Below are 20,996 nucleotides of genomic sequence, written 5' to 3'. Positions count from 1 at the left end.
CACCAAAAAGGTGACAAAATCAATGGAACTTATAAAAGTAACAGCATAGCATTCAGCTCAATCTGGTCAACAATATAAGCAAAGTTCGCAATTGACAGCTATAGCTATCAACAATCATGCTAACTACAAGACAACGCATAAATAAAGACATAAAAAGAAGTTCAAATACACTACAAACATGTGACAATTTTAGATGAAAATAAAGTAGATATAGACCTTCACTTCTGTCTGTAAAACCACAAATGACACATGCCAGATCCATGGCCTTCCGGCACGGATGCTTTGCACCACCTTTGATTTCACCCATTATGTTGCTTCAGACTACACATCAATTAACATTATATCAAAATATAATTATTTAACTTTAACGCCACTAATCATCATCTAAAAATTCTAAAACTTGAAAGAAGCCGAATTAGCTACAATAAAGAAATAGAAATCTATTAAGCCATAAAGGAGAACAGTAATTAACTTCTAATTACTAACTCAACCTGCGGACAGCTAAAGTAACGTGTAAAAGGAATAACTTCCCCAACACACAATAATTCTTATGTAGCTACCAAATTCCATATCCTAACCACAGAAGCTAAGGTCAATCTTACAGTTTAAAGCTTCCACTTCTGGCCTTGTGAGACAGTGAGAGACGAAAAGAGACCTCATATGCCTTTTAGTTCACTGGAATTGGAATTAATGTTGCATATAATTATATATCATGCATCTCAAGCATCTTTGATGATTCTGAATTAGTCTTCTTAGGTATTAAATTGTTGCTCTTTTTTGCTCAGCCCCTTTCAGTATTAACAAGTTTTTATTCTCCATGCCTTTTGCATCTTGGTGCTGCTTCCATTCCCTATATTTTTGCATTTTTAACATTCTCGCTCTATCAATGACTTAGGAAACAGCTTTAAGCTGACAATACAGTGTTAATAATCCAATACAGTCTAGCTAATGGCCATTATGTAATCCCAACACACTACCCAATTTCATTGGCGACAAGGCAGCATTGCAAATGATATGCCCAGCACGCTTCAATTCTCAGTTGCTAACTAAATTTGTCAATCCTGGACCAGCTTTCTTGCAATGTTCTTAAAAAGCTCAAACAAGTCCTTCAGGGATATCTCAGTGACAAAGTATAGGATCTCAGTCATTCTCAGTCCTTTTGCTGAAGTAAGTGGTTAAAGGTTGATTGCTACTTGAGCGAACGATGTTACAATAGAAACCTAGCCAGATCCTGGATTTATTATCTCCAGGTATAATTGTTCTAGATGAGCAATTCCCTTTAGCAAGAAAAGCACTATACATTTTTTTCAGCAAACAAAAACCTGAGGGCTAAGACATATATCAACAAGCATGGGAAAAAAAAAAAAAACATTGGAGTTTGTGCTTTGTGGCTGCTTTTAAAAGACATAGGAACTACTATAAAAAATCATCAAAAGCTTTAGATGGTAAGATTACTCCCAAACAATCAAGACTACAAAACCCTAATAGTTTATTAATTTTTTTGATGAATCATTAAAACAGCAAATTGAACCAACTGTTTTGAAAGCAGCAAGTATATGCAATATCCGAATGTACAACATATCCGAATGTACAACATTTATATATAATAAGAAAATCTGAATGTCTATCCCCAATTCCCAAAATTGTCTTATATTAGTGTAAAAACTCTTTTTCTTTATCCAAACATAATCTTTCACCATGCCACCTATATCCGAGAAAGGTTACAATTTTAATCAAAAGGCATTGTATTTTCCAACAACCATTCATTGCCGACCAAAAGTAGCCATTTCATCGGATGTGAACTCAGCACTTCATGCCAAAATACTTCATATCGATTCTAAGCCCCAAAAACACTCTGATTATTGTGCACCTATGCTTATGTCCTGAATTTCTGAAGCTTATGTGATTATCAAGTCAAACGCATATTAAGCATAATAAGCACTTATCAAATAGCGTGGAACATGAACAAAAATTAAAAGACTTGATTTGAACATACCGGCGAGTGAAATTGGTTGCGACGCCAACATAGGTTTTGATAGGGTGGTTAGTAGCAATGAGAGATAAAACACCACCAGGAGGCTGATTTGGAATTGGGCCTCAATTTGGGATTTGAATTTGAAACAAGGACGGCGATGATGGGGAAGAGAGTTTAGGTGAATTAGGATTAGCGATTGAACATTTAACAGAACGAAACGTCTGGACAAAGCTCTCATCATAGAGATCAGCCACCTTACCTTATACGGATAAGATATCCCGTTTCGCGAATAGAGAAACAGGGAAGTTGTTGTCCTTGATCTTGTAGTTCTTCCCCTGGTCGTTCATGTCCCTGATGTTCGAAAACGCATATTGGAAGAAATAACAGACGCAAGAAGGCCGTAATTAACCCCTGCGATGCATGGGGATGCGTGCATTTTCACACCAAAATAGGATAGTCATATGTAATTTACGCGATGCTCAGGATAATGGATCTGTGGCTTTAGTCGCAAATTGATATCTTTTCCCATAGCGGCGGCAGAAATGATTGGGTATATAGAGGGACTTTACTTACGCAAGGAAGGGAATTTTTTGTTTTTTTTTCAAGCTGATTATTTTTCAGATTGTACTGAAGGGATCAACCTGATTATTAAAAAATGTGATGCCAACTATCCCTGGATATTGTTGAGCAACCAGATCTTTTTTTTCCTCTGTAGTATAACAAATTGAGTTTAATTATGTACTTAGGATGATAATAAGGATGCTGAATATCTGGCTAAATTAGCTTACACTCTGAAAGTTAATTTTTGTCTCTTTAATTATCATCCATGTCTTAAGTTTGGTATGAAAGATGATGAAAGGAATAGGTTTTTTATTTTGTTTTTATTACTTGATGTGTTTTATTTATTTTGATTAGTATTGTAATTCAGTTTTGATTAAAAAAAGTATCAAATAATTCTTAAATTTCATTGTAGATTAAGGATTAAAATGAAATTATATTTTATAAAAATGACTAAAATATTCTTTAATTTTTTTTTGAACGAGACTTAGGGTCTATTTAGATAATTTTTTAAAAGCACATTCAAACCCTATTTAGGATATGCTTTTGCAAATTTCAACAAATAGTTAGATTCGCTAAATGTTCTTTTGTCAGATGTAAATTAAAAATCAAACACACACTTAAAATGAATATAATGTGTCATTTATAATAATTTTTTGAGTAATATTATAATTACTTTTTAGAACCATTAATTAATTTGGCATACTCGCTATCATATTAATGCTTCCATCCCTTATTTTTTTATTCACAAGACATATATTTTTATTTTTATGTCCAATGGTTGGTAAAAAACAAAAGTCCAATGAAATAAAGGTAAATATCCATATTCTTAGTTTCAAAAGCCAATTTATGCTAATAACATGTTATAAATATAAGTAATATGAAGAGTAGAGAAGAACAAAATAAGACAAGAAATGGGAGAGAAAAACAATGGAGGAGAATTTCTTATTTACTTTAATACATATGCTTTGAACATGGTTGCTATTTATAAGCTTTTAACATATTAAAGTCCTATCTTAATGTTACAACGATATAAAAAGGCATATAATAGTGTATTATATAGGCTTTGAAGGTTATATGGTATATATTAACTACAAAAAAACTCCTTTTAAGTCATTTATTAGGACATTAAGAATAAAGAAATCTTACCATAACATAACATTTATAATAATTACATATATTATTTATAATATATGAAATGAACTTGTTACAGTGGTAATTTGGTTTGCTATTTTAACATATATTCTTCTCCTATGCCGATTTGCAAACCACATACGCTTATGGACTTCAATGAAAAAGCAAGCATAAAGCTCAACTTTCTAAACTTTTTTTTTTAATCTAAGGGTGTGTTTGAATTTTAATTGAGTAAAATTAATTAGAAAAAAATTAATTAATATAATTAATTTTAATTATAATTAATTATGTCATGACATGAATGTTATTTTTAAAATTAATTTAATAAAATTAAAAATTTTTGAATATTTTAATCAAATTAATTTTAGTGGACACATTCCCATCAATGACAAGTTTTATATTATAAATATTGACAAAATTGTATGTAAGACAATTAATTTTTATCTATTTAACAACTATATATAATATAATAATTATTCATTAATATTTTAGTTAATTATTTAAAAAATATACAGACACTGGTTAACCATATAAATTTTAATATATTATATTATATATTAATAATTGAAAAGTAGTATATTTATTAAACAAATTAACATATATGCAACCTAGTGAAGACAAGGGTATATAGGGTACGTTGAAATTTCTGAGCACCAATTAATGCCCCAGCAGATATAAAAGAACCCGGGAAGCTAATGAAACTTTCTAAACTTTGAAATTCAGCTAAAAAAACCTCTCAAAGGCAACTAGAGTTAAAATATAAAAAATAATAATAATAAAACTTTTTAAAAATACATAATAATAATTTAATCTGTGTAAAATATTATAATTTTTTAAGTTTTTAAAAATTTTTCTATCATTAATAAATTTATATAAATTATTAAATTATATTTATTAAAAATAAATAATTTAAAAGTTTTGTTTAACTATTTACAACTTTCCTTCTTATATTTGTAACAATGCAACAATAAATAAAAAATTTAACATGTAAAATTGTGATTTGCTGTTGCATTATTGTAAATATAAAAAAAAGTTATGAATATTTAAACAAAACTTATGAATCATTTATTTGTAATAAAAGCAATTTATATAAATATCTAAATTACCTTGGTTAAAAATAAATAATTTATAAATTTTATTTAAACATTCACAATTTTTTTATGTTCATAACTTTATTTACATATATCATATGAAAAGTTCTTACTCCAGTTTCTAACTCTAACTCATTGTATAAATTTTAAGTTTCTTGTGTTCATGAAAAAAATAAATTATACAATAAAGAATTTTTTAAATCTTAAAATTATATTGATTTTAGTCCATTTTTAAAATCAATATAATTATTTTAAAGTTTATTAAAATTACACAATTGTTTAATTGGGAAAAGTACTACACATCTCTTTAAAAGGAAGAATAAATAACATGATCCTTTCTTGAATTTATTTTTGAAATTATGAAATTGTTATTTCTTAAAAAATACTCAAGCTTCTAAAAAAAATAGAGAGGAGATCAATATAATTTAACAAAATTTCAACAATTTGTATCATTTCCTTTTATTTTGGGAACAGATTCAAATATACTGGAAAATAAGAAGTCTGCATAAATCTAAGTAAATGAAATATTGTAATAACATATTTTTTATTTTAGGTAAAATTTAAAGATAAAAATTGACGTAATTTCACATAAGAATAAAAATCGTAATGTTGGATTAGCTGTCAATTTCCAACATTTGTTAATCTTATAAAAAAAATCACTTGAATTTATCGATTATTTATTTATGTGGGGACTGGATCAGAGTCAACATTTTTTGTGTGGTTGCGAATGCTAGCCTGCAATTCATCAAATCCCTAGCAGAGTCAACGTTGGCCTTCGCGGCTTTTTCTTCTTCTGTTTTACTTCCTCCCTCAAATTTCTTCTCTGCCAAAAGAAGACACTCATCATCAACCATGGCTCTTGGATTAATTGGTGGTGCTATTCTGTCTTCTTTCCTCCAGGTGGCTTTTCAAAGTCTGGCTTCTCGTGAAGTGCTTGACTTCTTCCGAGGCAAGAGACTGGACGAGACGTTGCTGAATAAGCTGAACATCTGTTTCATATCTATCAACGCTGGGATTGATGATGCTGAGCAAAAGGAGATCACCAATCCAAACGTGAAAGCATGGCTTAATAAGGTCAAAGATGCTGTTTATGATGCTGAGGATGTCCTTGATGAAATTGACTACGAAGTGACGAAGCGCATGGTGGAAGCTGAATCCCAATCTAATACTATGACACGCAAGGTACGAAACCTCTTAACTGATTCTGCTGGTTCATTTGACAAGGAAATCCAATCAAGGATCAAACAAGTCCTTCACACCCTAGAATATCTGGAAAGTAAAAAAGACATACTAGGATTGAAAGAAGGCGGGGGTGCCAGTGGAGGATCAGTGAGAAAGTTTCCAACAACTTGCTTGGATGAAGCTGGAATTTATGGTAGAAATGGAGATACAGACGCTATCATTGATGACTGGTTGCTATCACAACAATATAATAGCAGTCAGCTTTCTATCCTTTCCATTGTGGGCATGGGAGGATTGGGTAAAACCACTCTTGCTCAAAGTATTTACAATGATGTGAGGGTGCAAGATGAATTTGAGCTCAAAGCATGGGTGTGTGTTTCTGATAACTTTGATGTCACCAGGGTGACTAGAGCAATTATTGAGGCAATAACTTTGTCTAATGATGATAGTAAAGATTTAAATGTACTACAAAATAAATTGAAGGGAATGTTGACACGAAAGAGATTCTGTAACACATCAAATTTTTTTTAATAATTTAACTCAATCATAGTTGGGTTACAGCCACCCAATACATTTTATATCAATAATTTCAATATAAAAATATTTTATAATTGGCTTCAACTCGTACAATATAACATTTCAGATAAATTTTTACCTCCCACATGCCGTTAGGCTAAATCACCTTTGTCCATCCTTATACTCCCAACAAGTAAACTAAATTACATTTGTCCATTCTTATACTCCCAACAAGTAAAATAAATAATTTAGTCAATTTTCAAAACAAGCCAGTTATTTGGCCTCATAATCATGTCATTTTAACAAATTCAAAGTAAACCAAATATTAAAATTACAGTCATCCAAATTGTACCAAAATAGAAATAGTTTGAAAGGCATGATTATACTTATATATTCATATAATTGTTAATAAACAAAAAGTCCTAATATTGGCAATATAACACATTATAAATCATAAATTAAATACCCAAAAGAGACAGTGGATCTATGCCACTAAGCCTCTGGGACTCCTCCACGTGTCACTCGTGGCTCTTCTCCTGAAAATTGTTAACCACATAATGAGAATCAAAAGTCCTAGTAACCAAAGCCAATTTATGATAGTATATACCAATAGTTAAATGTGTGCTTATTAAGTGAGAATTAAAAATAATATATTTATAACAAATATAAGAAATATTACAATACATACAAATAACCATCCTTATATCCCTCCATTAATCTCGAGCTGTAGCCCTCACTCGGTGCTAAATTACTCGACCAAAGGTAGATTAGCCCGAACCCTTACAAGCCACCTATTGAGCTCCAATAGGGGCGTACCACGTGTCACATAAATACAACAACAATAGCAAGTCTCCCAACACCTCTCACAATAATCAAACAAATTCATAATAATATTGCACAATTATACAATATTACAAAATTCATAATTTTATCAATAATCACCCAATTAACATGAAGTAACACTAATCACAAATTAAAAGCATGGTTACCTTGTGGCTTTTTCAATAAATTATTCCTTAAAATTTCTCTCCCACCACAATCTTCACCAATAATACAATTTACAAATAACATATTATTTATAAATATTAGTTTCAATTTTTGAAACTAATAAAATAATTCTAATAATAGAATTAAAAATATAACATAATTTCTAATCTCAATCTTAATACAAATCTAGAGTTAATATTATTAAGTAAAATTTTTAACTCCTCTTTTACTCATCAATAAACATTAATAATCTAAAAATTAACTTTTAAACTAATTTCTATTATCAAAATTTTCTTTTTATTTCATAAATTCTGTTGCTCACCGCAAGTGCACGGGTCGTAGCAAGTAATATAATGAAAGTAAAGTATCGTTCCCTCGAGGATTTGTTCAAAAACAATGATCAAGCAAAAGACTAAGTAAATTTGATCAAGTTGAGCTACACAAAGTTAGGTGAAATGGTTTTTCAAATGAAACTAACACTAGAAAATAAAGAAAAGTGAGTGATTCACAAACTTCTAACACAATTTAGGACCTAGGATTAATTGTCCCCCTTGCATTTCATAACACCAAAATTACCTCCTCTCATAAATGCTTTTAATGAAAATAAGTGCTAACCTAGGGTTCTAAAAATACTTGGACAAGCTCTCTCAAGTCATGAACAAGTTTTAGTTAAATTAATTGCCCAATCTCTTGTTACAATTAATAAAACTCAATTTTAAACACCAACCCTAATGTGGCTATGCAAGGCTAGCAAGTATATCTCTATCTTACTAGCAAAACCATCCATTCAACATGCAAATATCAAGTTCTTACACAATTTTACCCAAGTTCTACACTCAACCTAGCCTTCTCAAGCATCAATTAAGTGAATCCAACATCTAAATAGTGGCCAATCAAGTAGAAGCATTAAGGAAAGAGTAAAATAAACACATATATATCATTAATCACAAAAAGAGAGGAGAAATATAGTGTTAATCCATACAAGGGTTCCAAATAATCCTAGAACAAAAGATTTAGCTACTCATAATCATCCATAAGCTACAAATATACAAAATAAGTGGACCCATTTCAGATTATAAGAGAGGAAAGGGAAGAGGAATAGAAAAACCAAAGAAAATGAGCTCCACATGTCTTCAAAGCTTCAATCTCTTGATCCCAACTCTTCCAATGCCCAACCCTAGCACAACCAAGCTCCAAAAGTGTCAAAAAGTCTGAAGAATGCGTTCTGGGTCGAGCTCTCAGCTTATATGTGTCCTAACCAACTAATTTCTGATAAATGAAACGCAGCATTTTCTGACAGCAACGAAAGTCGCGAACGAAAGTCACGACTTTGAGACGACTTTGGCAGTTTTGCACTGTTTTTACAGCTAACAAAAATCATTCATTTTGCTCTTGATTTCTTCATCCAAAAGCCTTCCAAAAACATCCACAAAGCTCCAGAAATGCTTCTAATCAAAATAACATGAAATTAGGTGAAAAATATTAAATTAAAGCTAAAAACACAAGCCCAAAACAAAATGCACATTTTCCTAATTTGGGTAATAAAAACATATACAATTGAACCAAAATGAATTAGAATCTAAGGAAAATGTGATGAAATAACATGAACTTCTAGAGGTTAACAAATTCGCACCTAAAATACCCAAAAATTAAAAATTGAGTCTCAAGCTTAGAATCATAATCCTATAGCCATAATAATTCATTTCTCATCCCAAATAATCATCTAAACCTCAATAAATCAACATATATTTTTTAGATTTAATAAAAATCTAGTCTAAAATTTGATCCATAAGCCACAAATTTAAAGATCATCAATAAATTTATACTCTATAATATTTATTATACTACTAACAACCTCAAAAACTATATTTATTTAACATAAATTCATTCCTCTTCTAAATCCTAAATTTTCTACCACCATAAAATCAGAAACCAAAGAAGAAGGATGATTAAGAAAAAATTTTAGAACACTTACTTAGTCTTGAAAAACTTGAAATCACACCCTAAATATCCTATCAAAAACTCTTACCTTAAAAACTCAGATCTCCCACACCGGCGACTCACGCTCACTCTGCCTCAGCTCGCGCACAAAGGAAAGAATGAAAAAACGAAGAAAACAGGTGAGTTTTTATAAAAATTCAGTGGGTCACATATTTTTTTTATTATTTCTTTTTTCCTCTCTCTTCTTTCCTTTTTTTTTGTTTATTATTTTACATGTAATCATTACGCGGCCGCCGAAAGCAAACTTGTTCTTCTTCTTCTTCCTCCTTTTTTTTAATACCTTTCTTTTTTTTATAATAACAATAATTTAATAATATTTTTTTATTATTTTTTTAATTAATAATTTTTTTAATTTAGAATTATATCCTAAGTTAGATTTAATAATCATCTCCTACTAATTTATTTACCTTTAAATATTCTCCAAAATTTTTATTAACTCAAATTAATTATTAAAATTTAAATTGAGATGTTACAGTTTCTCCTTGTCTTGGATGATCTTTGGAACGAGAAATTTATTGAATGGGAGGCCTTACATACCCGTTTCAAATTTGGGGCTTCTAGAAGCAAAATTCTTGTAACATTGTTGCTTCAACTGTGCGCTCAACTAAAGTGCATTCACTTGTGTATTTAAATGAAGAAAATAGTTGGTTGTTGTTCAAAAAGTATGCTTTGCTTGATGGAGATGCCCCCTTTTCAAATCCTAATTTTGAAGCTATTGGCAAGAAAATTATTGAAAAATGTAAGGGGTTGCCTTTGGCGTTAAAGACAATTGGGAGCCTACTGTACACAAAGTCATCTATTGAGGAATGGAACGACATTTTGAAAAGTGAGGTATGGGAGGAGGGTACCAATATTCTTCCTCCTGTAGCTTTAAGATTAAGCTACCATCACCTTCCATCTCTTCTCAAGAGATGCTTTGCTTATTGTTTTGTATTTCCCAAAGATTATGAATTTAGCAAAGAACACCTTGTTGAGTTGTGGATGGCTGAGAATTTTTTTAGTGCACAACAAGGAAAAGAGTTAAAGGATGTAGCAGATAAGTTGTTTCATGATCTCTTAGCAAGATCGTTTTTTCAGCAAGCAAGTGGAGATAAAATGTCTTACATCATGCACAATCTTATTAATGATCTGGCAAAGAGTGTTTCTGGAGGCTTTTGTTTTATGTTGCAGGAAGGTAAAGCACGATACGCCTCGAAAGCTACTCGCCACTTTTCATACACAGAGAGCATTTGGGTGATTCTGCTAAAAAATTTGAACGCAATTTCAGGCACGATTCATGGTATAATAATCCTCCTTGGCTAGTGTCCAACAAAATGATGCAAAATTTGTTGTTCAAGTTCAAGTGCTTACGTGTCTTGTCTTTATCAGGCTATGCAAACATTATTGAATTGCCCAAGTCTATTGGCAATCTCAAACATCTATGTTATTTGAATATTTCAAAAACTCCAATATAATAAAAAGATTACCAGATTCAATCTGCTTACTTTACAACTTGCAAACATTAAGGTTGGAGTTTTGTAAGGATTTGGAAGAATTGCCAAATGATTTGCATAAGCTAATAATTTGCAACACCTTGATTTTCGTGAAACTAAGGTGAAAAATGTGCCAAAGAGAATGGGGGAATTGAAAAAACTTCAAGTTTTGTCATCATTTTATGTGGGTGAAGGTGATGAGACTGACAACAAGCAATTAGGAGATCTTGATCTTTGAAGGAGCATTGTCTATTTTAGATTTGCAAAATGTAGTGCATCCCACAGATTCCTTAGTGGCTAATTTGAAAGATAAGATACACCTTAAGGAGTTAGCATTGAGGTGGAGCATGAAGAATGAAGAATCTCACAAAGAAAGGGATGTGCTCGAGATTCTCCAACCTCCGCAGAACTTGGAAAAGTTATCAATTAGCAACTTTGAAGGTCTCAATTTTCCAAATTGGTTAACAAACAATACGTTATGCTTTATAGTGTCTTTAGAGTTGAGGCATTGCAAATATTGTTTATCCTTGCCATCACTGGGTCTCATGTCAACTCTCAAGTCAATCTCTGTTACAGGGCTTGATGGTGTTGTTGCTGTTGGTCCTGAATTTTATGGGAATAATTCTTGTACCGCTCCATTTGCATCCCTTGAGATCCTGAGATTTGAGGAAATGAAGGGATGGGAGGAATGGAATTGTGAAGATGTAGATAGTGCTTTCCCATGCCTGCACGAGTTTTATTTAGAAGGATGTTCCAAGTTGAGAGAGCTGCATATTCCGGCACAACTTCCTTTTTTAACAAAGCTAGTCATCGTTAATTGCGAGCAGCTTGTGGCTTCACTTTTGCAGGCTCCATCTATTCATGAATTGGTCCTTGAAAATGGCGGAAAGGTGCAGTTGGAATGCCTTCCATCAACTCTAAAAGTTTTACGCATCGGTGAACCCTTCACAGAATGCTTTTCAGTTGAAAAGTTTGAGAATATGATTGCGGATACTTGCCTAGAAGAATTGCGCATTTCTAACTGGGCTTCTCTGGAATTCCCATTGATGCATGGTCATAACTTTCTTCAAGAATTGCGGATAGAAAGTTGTGACTCCCTTAGCATGTTCCCGCTTGATTTATTCCCTAAGCTTCGGATGCTGCAATTAAGGGGATGTGGTAAGCTTGAAACTGTGTCAATTGTTGAGAAGCACAATAATCAACTCACTTCCCTTGCGTTTTTGGAAATCATTGATCGCCATAAATTTGCATCATTTCCAAAAGGAGGATTTTCTGCCCCCAAATTGGATCATTTTTTGGTTGAAGATCTAAAGAGTTTAAAATCATTTCCAGCGCATATGCACATCCTCTTTCCAGCGTTGGAAGTTCTACACATAACGGGCTGTCCACAAGTGGAATCATTTTCTGGGAGTGGTTTGCCAAGAAATCTGAAAGGTCTTGTTATCGGTAGTAGCCCGAAACTCACGGCCTCTCGAATGGAGTGGGGATTGCATAATCATACTTGCCTACAATGGTTGACCATTCAAGATGAAGCTGCTGAATGTCTCCCTGATGCAGACTTATTGCCATCTACTCTTACTGAACTTTATTTTAAGGACTGTTTAAATCTTAGAACTCTGGATTATAAAGGTCTTCGTTACTTGTCGACTTTGCGGAAGTTGCATCTGATTGGATGTGATAAACTCCAATGCTTCCCGAAGGAGGGTTTGCCCAGTTCCATCCATTCTCTACGTATTTGGGGAAGTGCAAAGCTTAAAAGGCAGTGCCAAAATCAGAAAGGTAGAGAGTGGTCAAAGATTGCTCACATCCCCATCATTGTTTTTGATGATGATGTACTCACTTGAATTGCTCAATCACAAGGGCCTTCTACGTCAAATTGGCTAGCCACTCATCAGGTATGATCCACACCTTTTGTATGATGCTTCTTCGAGCACATCCAATTTCTTTGAAAAACATTCAATTATCATGTAGTATCTTTGAAATTCATATAATCTATATAACCAACCCTATTTATTAAGATAAGGCTTCTTATTATTATTGTTATATCATGAAGCATCTTTGGAGTTCATGATTATAACAAAGGAGGTGCTTTCCTAATAATCAATGCCATGAATTTTTTTTTAAACAAAAAAAAAATGTAGTGAAAATAATTCACAACTCCAATAGCAGCAACAACAATAGTAGTAGCAACAAGCTTTTATCTTACTAGGTGGGGTCGACTACATAAATTGTAAGACGCCATTGTGCTCTATCATTTATCAAGCTTTTAGAAATATTATTAATTAAGAGATCGCGTTCAACAACTTTTAAAAGTGTTCTCTTAGACCTTCATCTATCTCTCTTAACAGGGCTTAAAGTTATATGTTTCACTTTTTTCACTGGTACCTCTCGTGGTCTTCTTCGTACATGTCCAAACCATTTCAAACTATTTTCTATCATTTTTTCTTCAATAAGTGCTACCTTCACTTTTTCGCGTACGTGCTCATTTCAAATTTTATCTTGACGTGTATGTCTGTACATTAATTGTAACATTCCATTTCTGCTACTCCAACTTTATACTCTTATTGTCTCGTTAAAGTCCAGCATTCACTATCATATAACATAGTCTCTTTGATAGCAATACAATAAAATTTTTCTTTAAGTTTATTAGGTACTTTATGGTCGCAAATAACTCCTTTAACTTTTTTCCAATTAAACCATCTAACTTGAATTCTATGTGAAATATCCTTATTGATTTTGCCATCATTTTGAATAATGGCTCCCAAATGTTTAAACTTTTTCACTTGAGGTATAATTTGATCTCTCAATTTTACTTTCAAATTACTGTCGACTAGTCTCTTACCAAATTTACAATATAAATATTCTGTCTTATTCCTACTCAGACGAAAACCTTTCAACTCCAATGTCCTCCTCCTTAACTCAAATTTACAATTAATCTATTTTCTTGTCTCTGCTATGAGAACTATATCATCTGCGAAGAGCATACATTTGACAATTTTCCCTTGAATATGTTCCGTCTAAATATTTAGGATCAAGTTAAATAGATAACGACTCAAAGATGATCCCTGATGTAGTCCAATCTTTATAGGAAAGTCCTTTGTTTGACCACTAGATGTTCTTATACTAGTTTTTACCTCCTCATACATATCTTGTACAACTTCAATATAAGCAATTCATACTCCCTTCTTTTTCAAGACTTTCCAAAGCACTTCTCTTAGTATACGGTCATAAGTTTTTTCTAAATTAATAAAAATCACATTTAAATTTTTATCTTTGCAACGATACTTTTTCATTAGTCCCCTTATTAAATAAATCGCCTCTGTAGTTAATCTATCTAGTATAAAATCAAATTGATTCTCAGAAATACTTGTCTCCAATCTCAACCTATGCTCAATTACTTTCTCACATAATTTCATTGTGTGGCTCATGAGTTTAATCCCTCTATAGTTAGTATAATTCTAAATATTCCCTTTATTTTTATAAATAGGAATTAATGTACTTCTCCTCCAGTCCAAACTGAAAATAAACTAGTCTTGTGAGTGAAATTTTGGAAGGATCTTATTGATTCCTGATAAATAATCCTACTATCTGAGATTTTGATGGGTTTTGCATTTGTCGTTAATAATTATATCCATAAATGCATGATTACTCATAATGACTTCCCATCACGTGACAAGATACTTCTTCCGGGCAGCAAATCCAACTTCTTTGAAAATGATTTAGACTGTTTCTCTTTGAACTTTGAATATTGTGGTCTCCTGAATTCATATGTTAGCTCAAGGTTCAAATACTTGTCATGACTCATGACGGATCTATCCGATCCCACCTTTATTATTGACATTTGAAGCAACTGTCTTCTGCTTGAGCTGCACTAGCATAATTATTTTCGATCCGAAATGTTGCATAGGATGATGCATTTCAAGATACTTGTGTTGCACTTGGCATTATTAGATCAGTGTCTCCCTACAAATGTGGTTCTGGACAACTAAGATTAAGGGAATAAGGTTTCATCATTCCTTACTACTTCAGCTCTTACCTCAAGGGTAGGTTCTTGATCTTTCTGCTAGTTGGTTATGGAATGTTGTATTTGTTATCTTGTTTTTTTTTTTAGATAAATATTTTGTTATATTGTTGAATGTGTTGAAATCTTATTTCTGTCGACAGTGATGGCGGCCCAGGTTTGTTGGCGCAGTGGAACCATTTAAAAGGAATCACTTGGCATAAAGGTGACTTTTAGTTTATATTCTCTTAATATAATTGTCTGCATATGTACCTTCGTATTTTATTATAGCATTTTCCATCCATAATAACTCATCTCAGTTATAAGAACGAAATGACAATGATTTGGGAAGATTGCTTATAACTTTGCTCAAATATTTATGATAAAATCCGAAAATGAGATTTTGAATTAAGATTTGTTAATCAGAATTCTTCTTTTCTTTAAACAGAAATAAAAGCTTGAAGCTTCAACAAAACTGAAATGTCTTAAGGAAAACAAGACAAAATCTATAGGTAACTCTATTCTATTTGTCTCCTTCTTAACCTATTATTAGCTTTCAGTTTTAGTCAAACTTGAACTTACTGCCTTACTTGAAGGACTGAACTTTGCATAAGAATTTGATAAAAATCATAAAATTTTTACAGTTGTTCATCACCTTGGGAGTCATTATAAATGTTATATATATATATATATATATATTAGCATTCTCATCGAAATCTTACTCTAAGCGGACTTATCATACACTCATATTTTCCGTCTCCAGATTTCAACCATATTATGAGTCTTAAACCAATTGGTTGTCAATTACTTTCCATATTGGCGGCAGAAGAAATGTCCATCCAACCCTCTCTAATTGTATCTATCATATCAAGGTAATGTCCTACTTACACCAGTATGTGGTAAAGGTATATTCCCATGATCCTATCCATGTTACAATCATGTACCTAAGAATAGGATAACAAGTTAAAATGTGATGGGAATTTGTTAGTCACTTTTTTGTCATATACACGATTAGAAAGTGGCATGTCAGAAGACTCTGTGAGGCTTGCTTTCCAAAAGGCAATCTCTCACACAAATGTTATTCAAAGGCCATCCAGCACCTGAATAAAGTGACTACCAGCTTCAACATGTCTAATTATGATTCACAAACACTACAGTTGAGGGACTTTGTATTTTTTTTGTTTTTTGTGGGAAAAGACTGTAAAAAATTCCCTCTTGTTCACCCATATATAAAATTATATGTTTATCATATAAGATATACGGGAATGTCCATTCACTGATTTTTACTTGAAATCTTTGGAGAACCGTCAGATTCTTGGAGAAATATTTGGGGAGCTTGACAATGGGGAGAACAAGAGCAAGGTACAACCCAACGTCTTTGGACACAACCTCAGTCACCTTTTCTTCCATTGACGAGCTCTCATAAATGGTGAACATCAGAAACTCTTCTGACATAGATCTCAGAATGTTAAGACAGAGATGTTTTACTATTTCTCTTTTTCTTGAGACTCCATTGCTTTTTGCAAGGAAGGTCTATTCATTTCACCTTTTTCTCTTCACGTCTGGAGGTGTAATCCTTTGCTCATTGATCCTGATATGGGAGCAGAGGAGAAGGAATCCCAGCTTACTGATTGGTGATGATCAGAGTCACAAACCATCAGAGATGGGAACTAATTCTGAATTGCCAAGCAAAGTACTAGGTATCTTCTTCAGCATGTGTAATTAGAAGTTCCTTCTTTGGTTCTTGATGCTTCGATTTGCTCTCATTTGATAATTTGATAATCTTCCTTGATGTAATTAGCTAAGATCGAAGAGTATGCTGGAGCATTGCAATAGATAAACTACTGTAAGGAACTGCAAGGAATTGCTTAACTTAAAGGTGACTTATTTTTTCTTACCTGAACATATATTTTTCACTTTTTGTATGCGTCATTGTACATTGGTTCATAAATATATTTTATCAAACATCAACAAAGGCTGATACTCGAAACACATGGCATACATTTTTCCTTACTTATGTTAAACTCTTAATACTCATTCTTGCTACTGGGGATGCCAACTTTATTTATTATTTTTTTCTTATGCGTTTTACAGGCTCACTTACCCTCTCTTTTTGCTGCACAAAAGTACAGGAGACTAAAATTTTCCTCAAGGACCCAAATTCTACTCTCTTCCCTGAAATTTGATTCCCAAGGAACCAAATTGCTACCAACCAAACCAAGGAATTTTCTCTTTCCTCTTCCTTCTCCTTTTCTCAAACCCAAATTCCAGTGAACCAAATAGGACCTAAGATAAAATAGCAGTATGTGTTTTCTTAGTCGTCATTTATTCAAGCATGTAATTACAGGTCAATATATTTCTCGGTAAAAAACGAAACACCAGAGGAGATAGGGCAGAACATGAGTGCAAACCTAATATGCTCTGAAGGAAAATAGATTACTGATGAAAGTGGAATCCGAGCCTCCAAATGGTCCTTTATGGGGATGAAATACCAAAATTGGTTTGAAGGAAAATGAAATCCTGTTTTTACATGAGAGAGCCAAGCCACCCCACTGGACTGCCTAGATATAAAATCCCATCAAGCAATGAAGCTGACAAAGCGCATCCTGAGCTGCTAAAATCCATCTTTTTACTGAATCTTGACAATCCTGGAGAATGGAGATTGTGCTATTTTGGTACAACATGCTAAAATTACATTCCTGTCCATGTTAATACTATTGTTGTGTACAGTGTACCCTAGGATAACTATTTACAATATGTTTGAGATTCCATTAGCCACTTCTATGCTGTCACATACAAAATTAGAAAATGGCATGTTGAAAGCTTTCACGGGACTATCTTTCTTGAAAGGCAATCTTTTACATGTATGATGTTCGAAAGACCGAAAAACAAATTTCCTCCTCCTTCACACATAAAAGAACTTGATATATAAAAAACTTAGTATATAAGGTTTAGTAAAATGTTTGTTTAGGCCTTATTAGTAGAGCTGTCAATTAAGACCAAGCCTGTCGGGTCAGCCCTTTTAAGCTCAAAAATAACTAAAGCCAGACTGCTATTTTAAAAAGAAAAATGATAATTCGGGCTTAAAAGGGCCAACCCTTTAAGGCTAGGGCCAACCCTTTTAAGCCCTTTTATTATTTTTTTAAAAAAATTATAATATAAAAAAATAAAAAATTAAATATATAATTCAAAGAAATAAACATATTAAACGCATTTATCTATCCCTCATTTATTTATTAAGATTTAACTGATTATGTTAGTTAAGTCTAATTTTTATTGATATTAATTTTGATATTGCTATTTGATATTAAACCTTAATGTTTAAATTTTTTTTATTGTTGTGGTGTAAATTAATTTAAATTTATTTTTTTAAAACTTAATTTTATGTATAATAATTTTTTATGGTTATAAATATATTTTTTATAATTTTAAATTAAAAAAAATTAAAAAATAGGGTTGAGGCCCTGAGGACTAAGGTTGGGCCTTATAAAAAGAAACCCTGATATATAATCGAGTTTATTAGGCTAGCCCCTTTAGGTCTTGGCTCTTTAAGGGCTGGCCCTAATTGACAGCTCTACTTGTTAGATTAATAACAAAAGTTAATCATTTTTCATTGCACGAACATTTGAGATGTAAAATATTAAACATATTCTAATAATCATTAGTTAAATTAAGTATTTTTATTATTAATTATTAGCAATTAGTCCCTCCAATCCTTTTTAGAATTACTTCTATTTAACTCACCAAAACCAAAGTGGATTAGTTAAAATAATAAAATGGTCTTAAAAATAATTACTTTTCAATTTTGTCTCTATATTTAAAAAAAGAGCGACTTGACATCAGGGAAGATTTTTCTTGAAAATTAAAATATTGCACTTCTTTTAAAAATTTATTGAAAAATATTTTTAAAATTATAAATCAAAGATTAAAAAACATTGTAAAATGTGATTTATTAAAAAAGACCAAAGGAGTAAGTGAATTTTTGAACACGGTGTAATTTAATGAATAAATTATATCTATTTAAAATAAAGAATATATTGCATAATATTTTTTTAAAAAATTCATTTTTAAAATATATTCAAGGTTATAAAGAGGAAAAATATAATTTAATTATATTCCAACAATTTTGCTCATTAATTTTTGATGCTGGGAACAAACTTATATATACAAGGAAAGATAAAAATCTGCACAGTTTATATAAATAAAAATCGTATAAAATATATATACTTCATCTGTTCAAATTGTAAGGTATTTTTAATCGAATTTCACCCTCCAATAAAGTAATTATCCACTTTCAAATTAACTCTATCTTTTCATATTTACCCCTATCAAACACCTTATAATAAATATAAAGTCACTAATAATTACACCTCAAAAAATTAAAAATACCTTACATTTTTAAACATTCAACTTCTTAAAAAATACCTTACGTTTTTGCATTTTTTGAATGGAGGGAGTATAAAATTTGAAAATTAATGTAATTTTAAAAAGATTAAAAGTCATCATGCTGAAATGGATTTCAAGTTCTGCCCTTTCCTTCTTTTCTCATTTTCTGTTTTTCCCCCTTTTGTTGAAATATACAATTATGGTCTCTCTCTCAAGTGACGAAAATTACCTTTTAGTGTCACACTGTCACCTTAAAAAAAGGGGGTGATCATTGGGGCAGCAAGTGGGAAAGATGCTGTCTATGATGCTGAGGATGTCCTTGATGAGATTGACTACGAAGAGACAAAGCGCACGACGGAAGCTGAATCCCAATCTGGTATTGTCACACGCAAGGTACGAAACTTCTTCACTGGTTCTTCCAGTTCATTATAAGGAAATCGAATCAAGGATCAAACAAGTCCTTCACAACTTAGATTATCTTAAAAGTCAAAAGGATTGAAAGAAGGCGGAGGGGCCGCCGTAGGATCAGTGAGAAAGTTTCCAACAACATTTTTGGTGGATGAAGCTGGAATTTATGGTAGAAATAAAGACAAAGACATGATCATTGATGAGTGGTTGCTCTCAGAAAGTGATATTAGCAATCAGCTATCTATCCTTTCCATAGTGGGAATGGGAGGGCTGGGTAAGACCACTCTTTCGCAGTATATTTACAATGATAAGAGGGTGCAAGATGTATTAAAGCTGAAAGGCCGGGCGTGTGTTTCTGATGACTTTAATGTAACAAGGCTGACTGGAGCAATCATTGAGGCAATAACTTTGTATAATAATGATAGTAAAGATTTAAATGCATTACAAAATAAATTGAAGGGACTATTGACCGGAATGAGATTCTTTCTGGTTTTGAATGACCTTTGGAAAGAAAATTTTATTGAATGGGAGGCCGCCCCTTTTAAATTTGGGACTTCTGAAAGCAAAATTCTAATAACCACCTGTAGTTACATTATTACTTCAACTATGCGTTCAACTAAAATACATTCATTGATGTATTTAAAAGATGGAGATGGCTGGTTGTTGTTAAAAAAATAAAATTCTAGTAATTACTGTTTTGTCATACTATTTATTTTATTTGAAAGTTTTGTTTTATTTTAAGAAGTTCCAACAATTATGTCAGAATTGTTCTTAAGAATAATGTCTTGGGATGACAGAGTAAATTTCTTACAAGATATGCCAACACAAAAGACCAAAAAAAATTCTGTTCTACACCCACATATAAACTTAATATTTAGAAACTTTAGCCGAATGATAAAATAAAAAAAGAAAAAGAAAATTTAGGTAGTCATTTTTCATTGCATAACATTTGAGGTGTAAAATATCTATCATATTCTCATAATCGTTCATTATAATAACTATTTTTATTTTAATTATTGGCAATTTAGTGAATTTTTTAGCACTGCCTAATTTAATGAATACATTTATACGCATGCATCTCTTTAAAATAAATATTAAATTGTATAATATTTTGTTTTAATTTATGAAAATTTTTATTTTTAAAATACACTCAAGCTTCTGGAAAAATAAAAAGGAACAAGTATGATTTAACAAAATTTCAACAATTTGAGCCATTAATTTTTCATTCCTAGAACATCATTTAAATACATCTGGCAAGATAAAAATCTTCATAATTTATATTAATA

At 31.7% G+C, this 20,996-nt stretch overlaps 1 protein-coding gene across 1 annotated transcript; it reads left to right on the top strand.

Moving 5' to 3' along the window:
• The first annotated feature begins 5,499 nt into the window (after nt 1-5,499).
• Nucleotides 5,500-17,751, top strand: LOC129295839 (putative disease resistance protein At3g14460). Its single transcript, XM_054934419.1, has 12 exons — nt 5,500-5,940; nt 10,615-10,723; nt 11,493-12,695; nt 12,777-12,811; nt 14,824-14,959; nt 15,081-15,142; nt 15,365-15,428; nt 15,680-15,788; nt 16,228-16,345; nt 16,448-16,616; nt 16,718-16,795; nt 17,011-17,751. The coding sequence occupies exons 1-5, from the start codon at nt 5,611-5,613 to the stop codon at nt 14,917-14,919; spliced, it is 1,773 nt and encodes a 590-aa protein (XP_054790394.1). The 5' UTR covers nt 5,500-5,610; the 3' UTR covers nt 14,920-14,959; nt 15,081-15,142; nt 15,365-15,428; nt 15,680-15,788; nt 16,228-16,345; nt 16,448-16,616; nt 16,718-16,795; nt 17,011-17,751.
• Nucleotides 17,752-20,996: the final 3,245 nt, after the last annotated feature.

The sequence above is a fragment of the Prosopis cineraria genome, unplaced genomic scaffold (assembly GCF_029017545.1).
Source record: "Prosopis cineraria cultivar Desert tree isolate PC_DT_omini unplaced genomic scaffold, ASM2901754v1 PC200, whole genome shotgun sequence".
Classification (NCBI taxonomy): domain Eukaryota; kingdom Viridiplantae; phylum Streptophyta; class Magnoliopsida; order Fabales; family Fabaceae; genus Prosopis; species Prosopis cineraria.
Note: the sequence above shows the minus strand (reverse complement) of the source record. Positions and strands in the feature narration are given on the sequence as shown.

What these genes read in the sequence shown, in the direction of transcription:
- LOC129295839 (XM_054934419.1), top strand. Translation starts at nt 5,611, where the DNA reads ATGGCTCTTGGATTAATTGGTGGTGCTATTCTGTCTTCTTTCCTCCAG. An exon ending in AATTTCAGGCACGATTCATG is followed by an intron (nt 10,724 to 11,492) that starts GTATAATAATCC and finishes TCTCTGTTACAG; the next exon opens with GGCTTGATGGTGTTGTTGCT. An exon ending in GCAGTGCCAAAATCAGAAAG is followed by an intron (nt 12,696 to 12,776) that starts GTAGAGAGTGGT and finishes CTCAATCACAAG; the next exon opens with GGCCTTCTACGTCAAATTGG.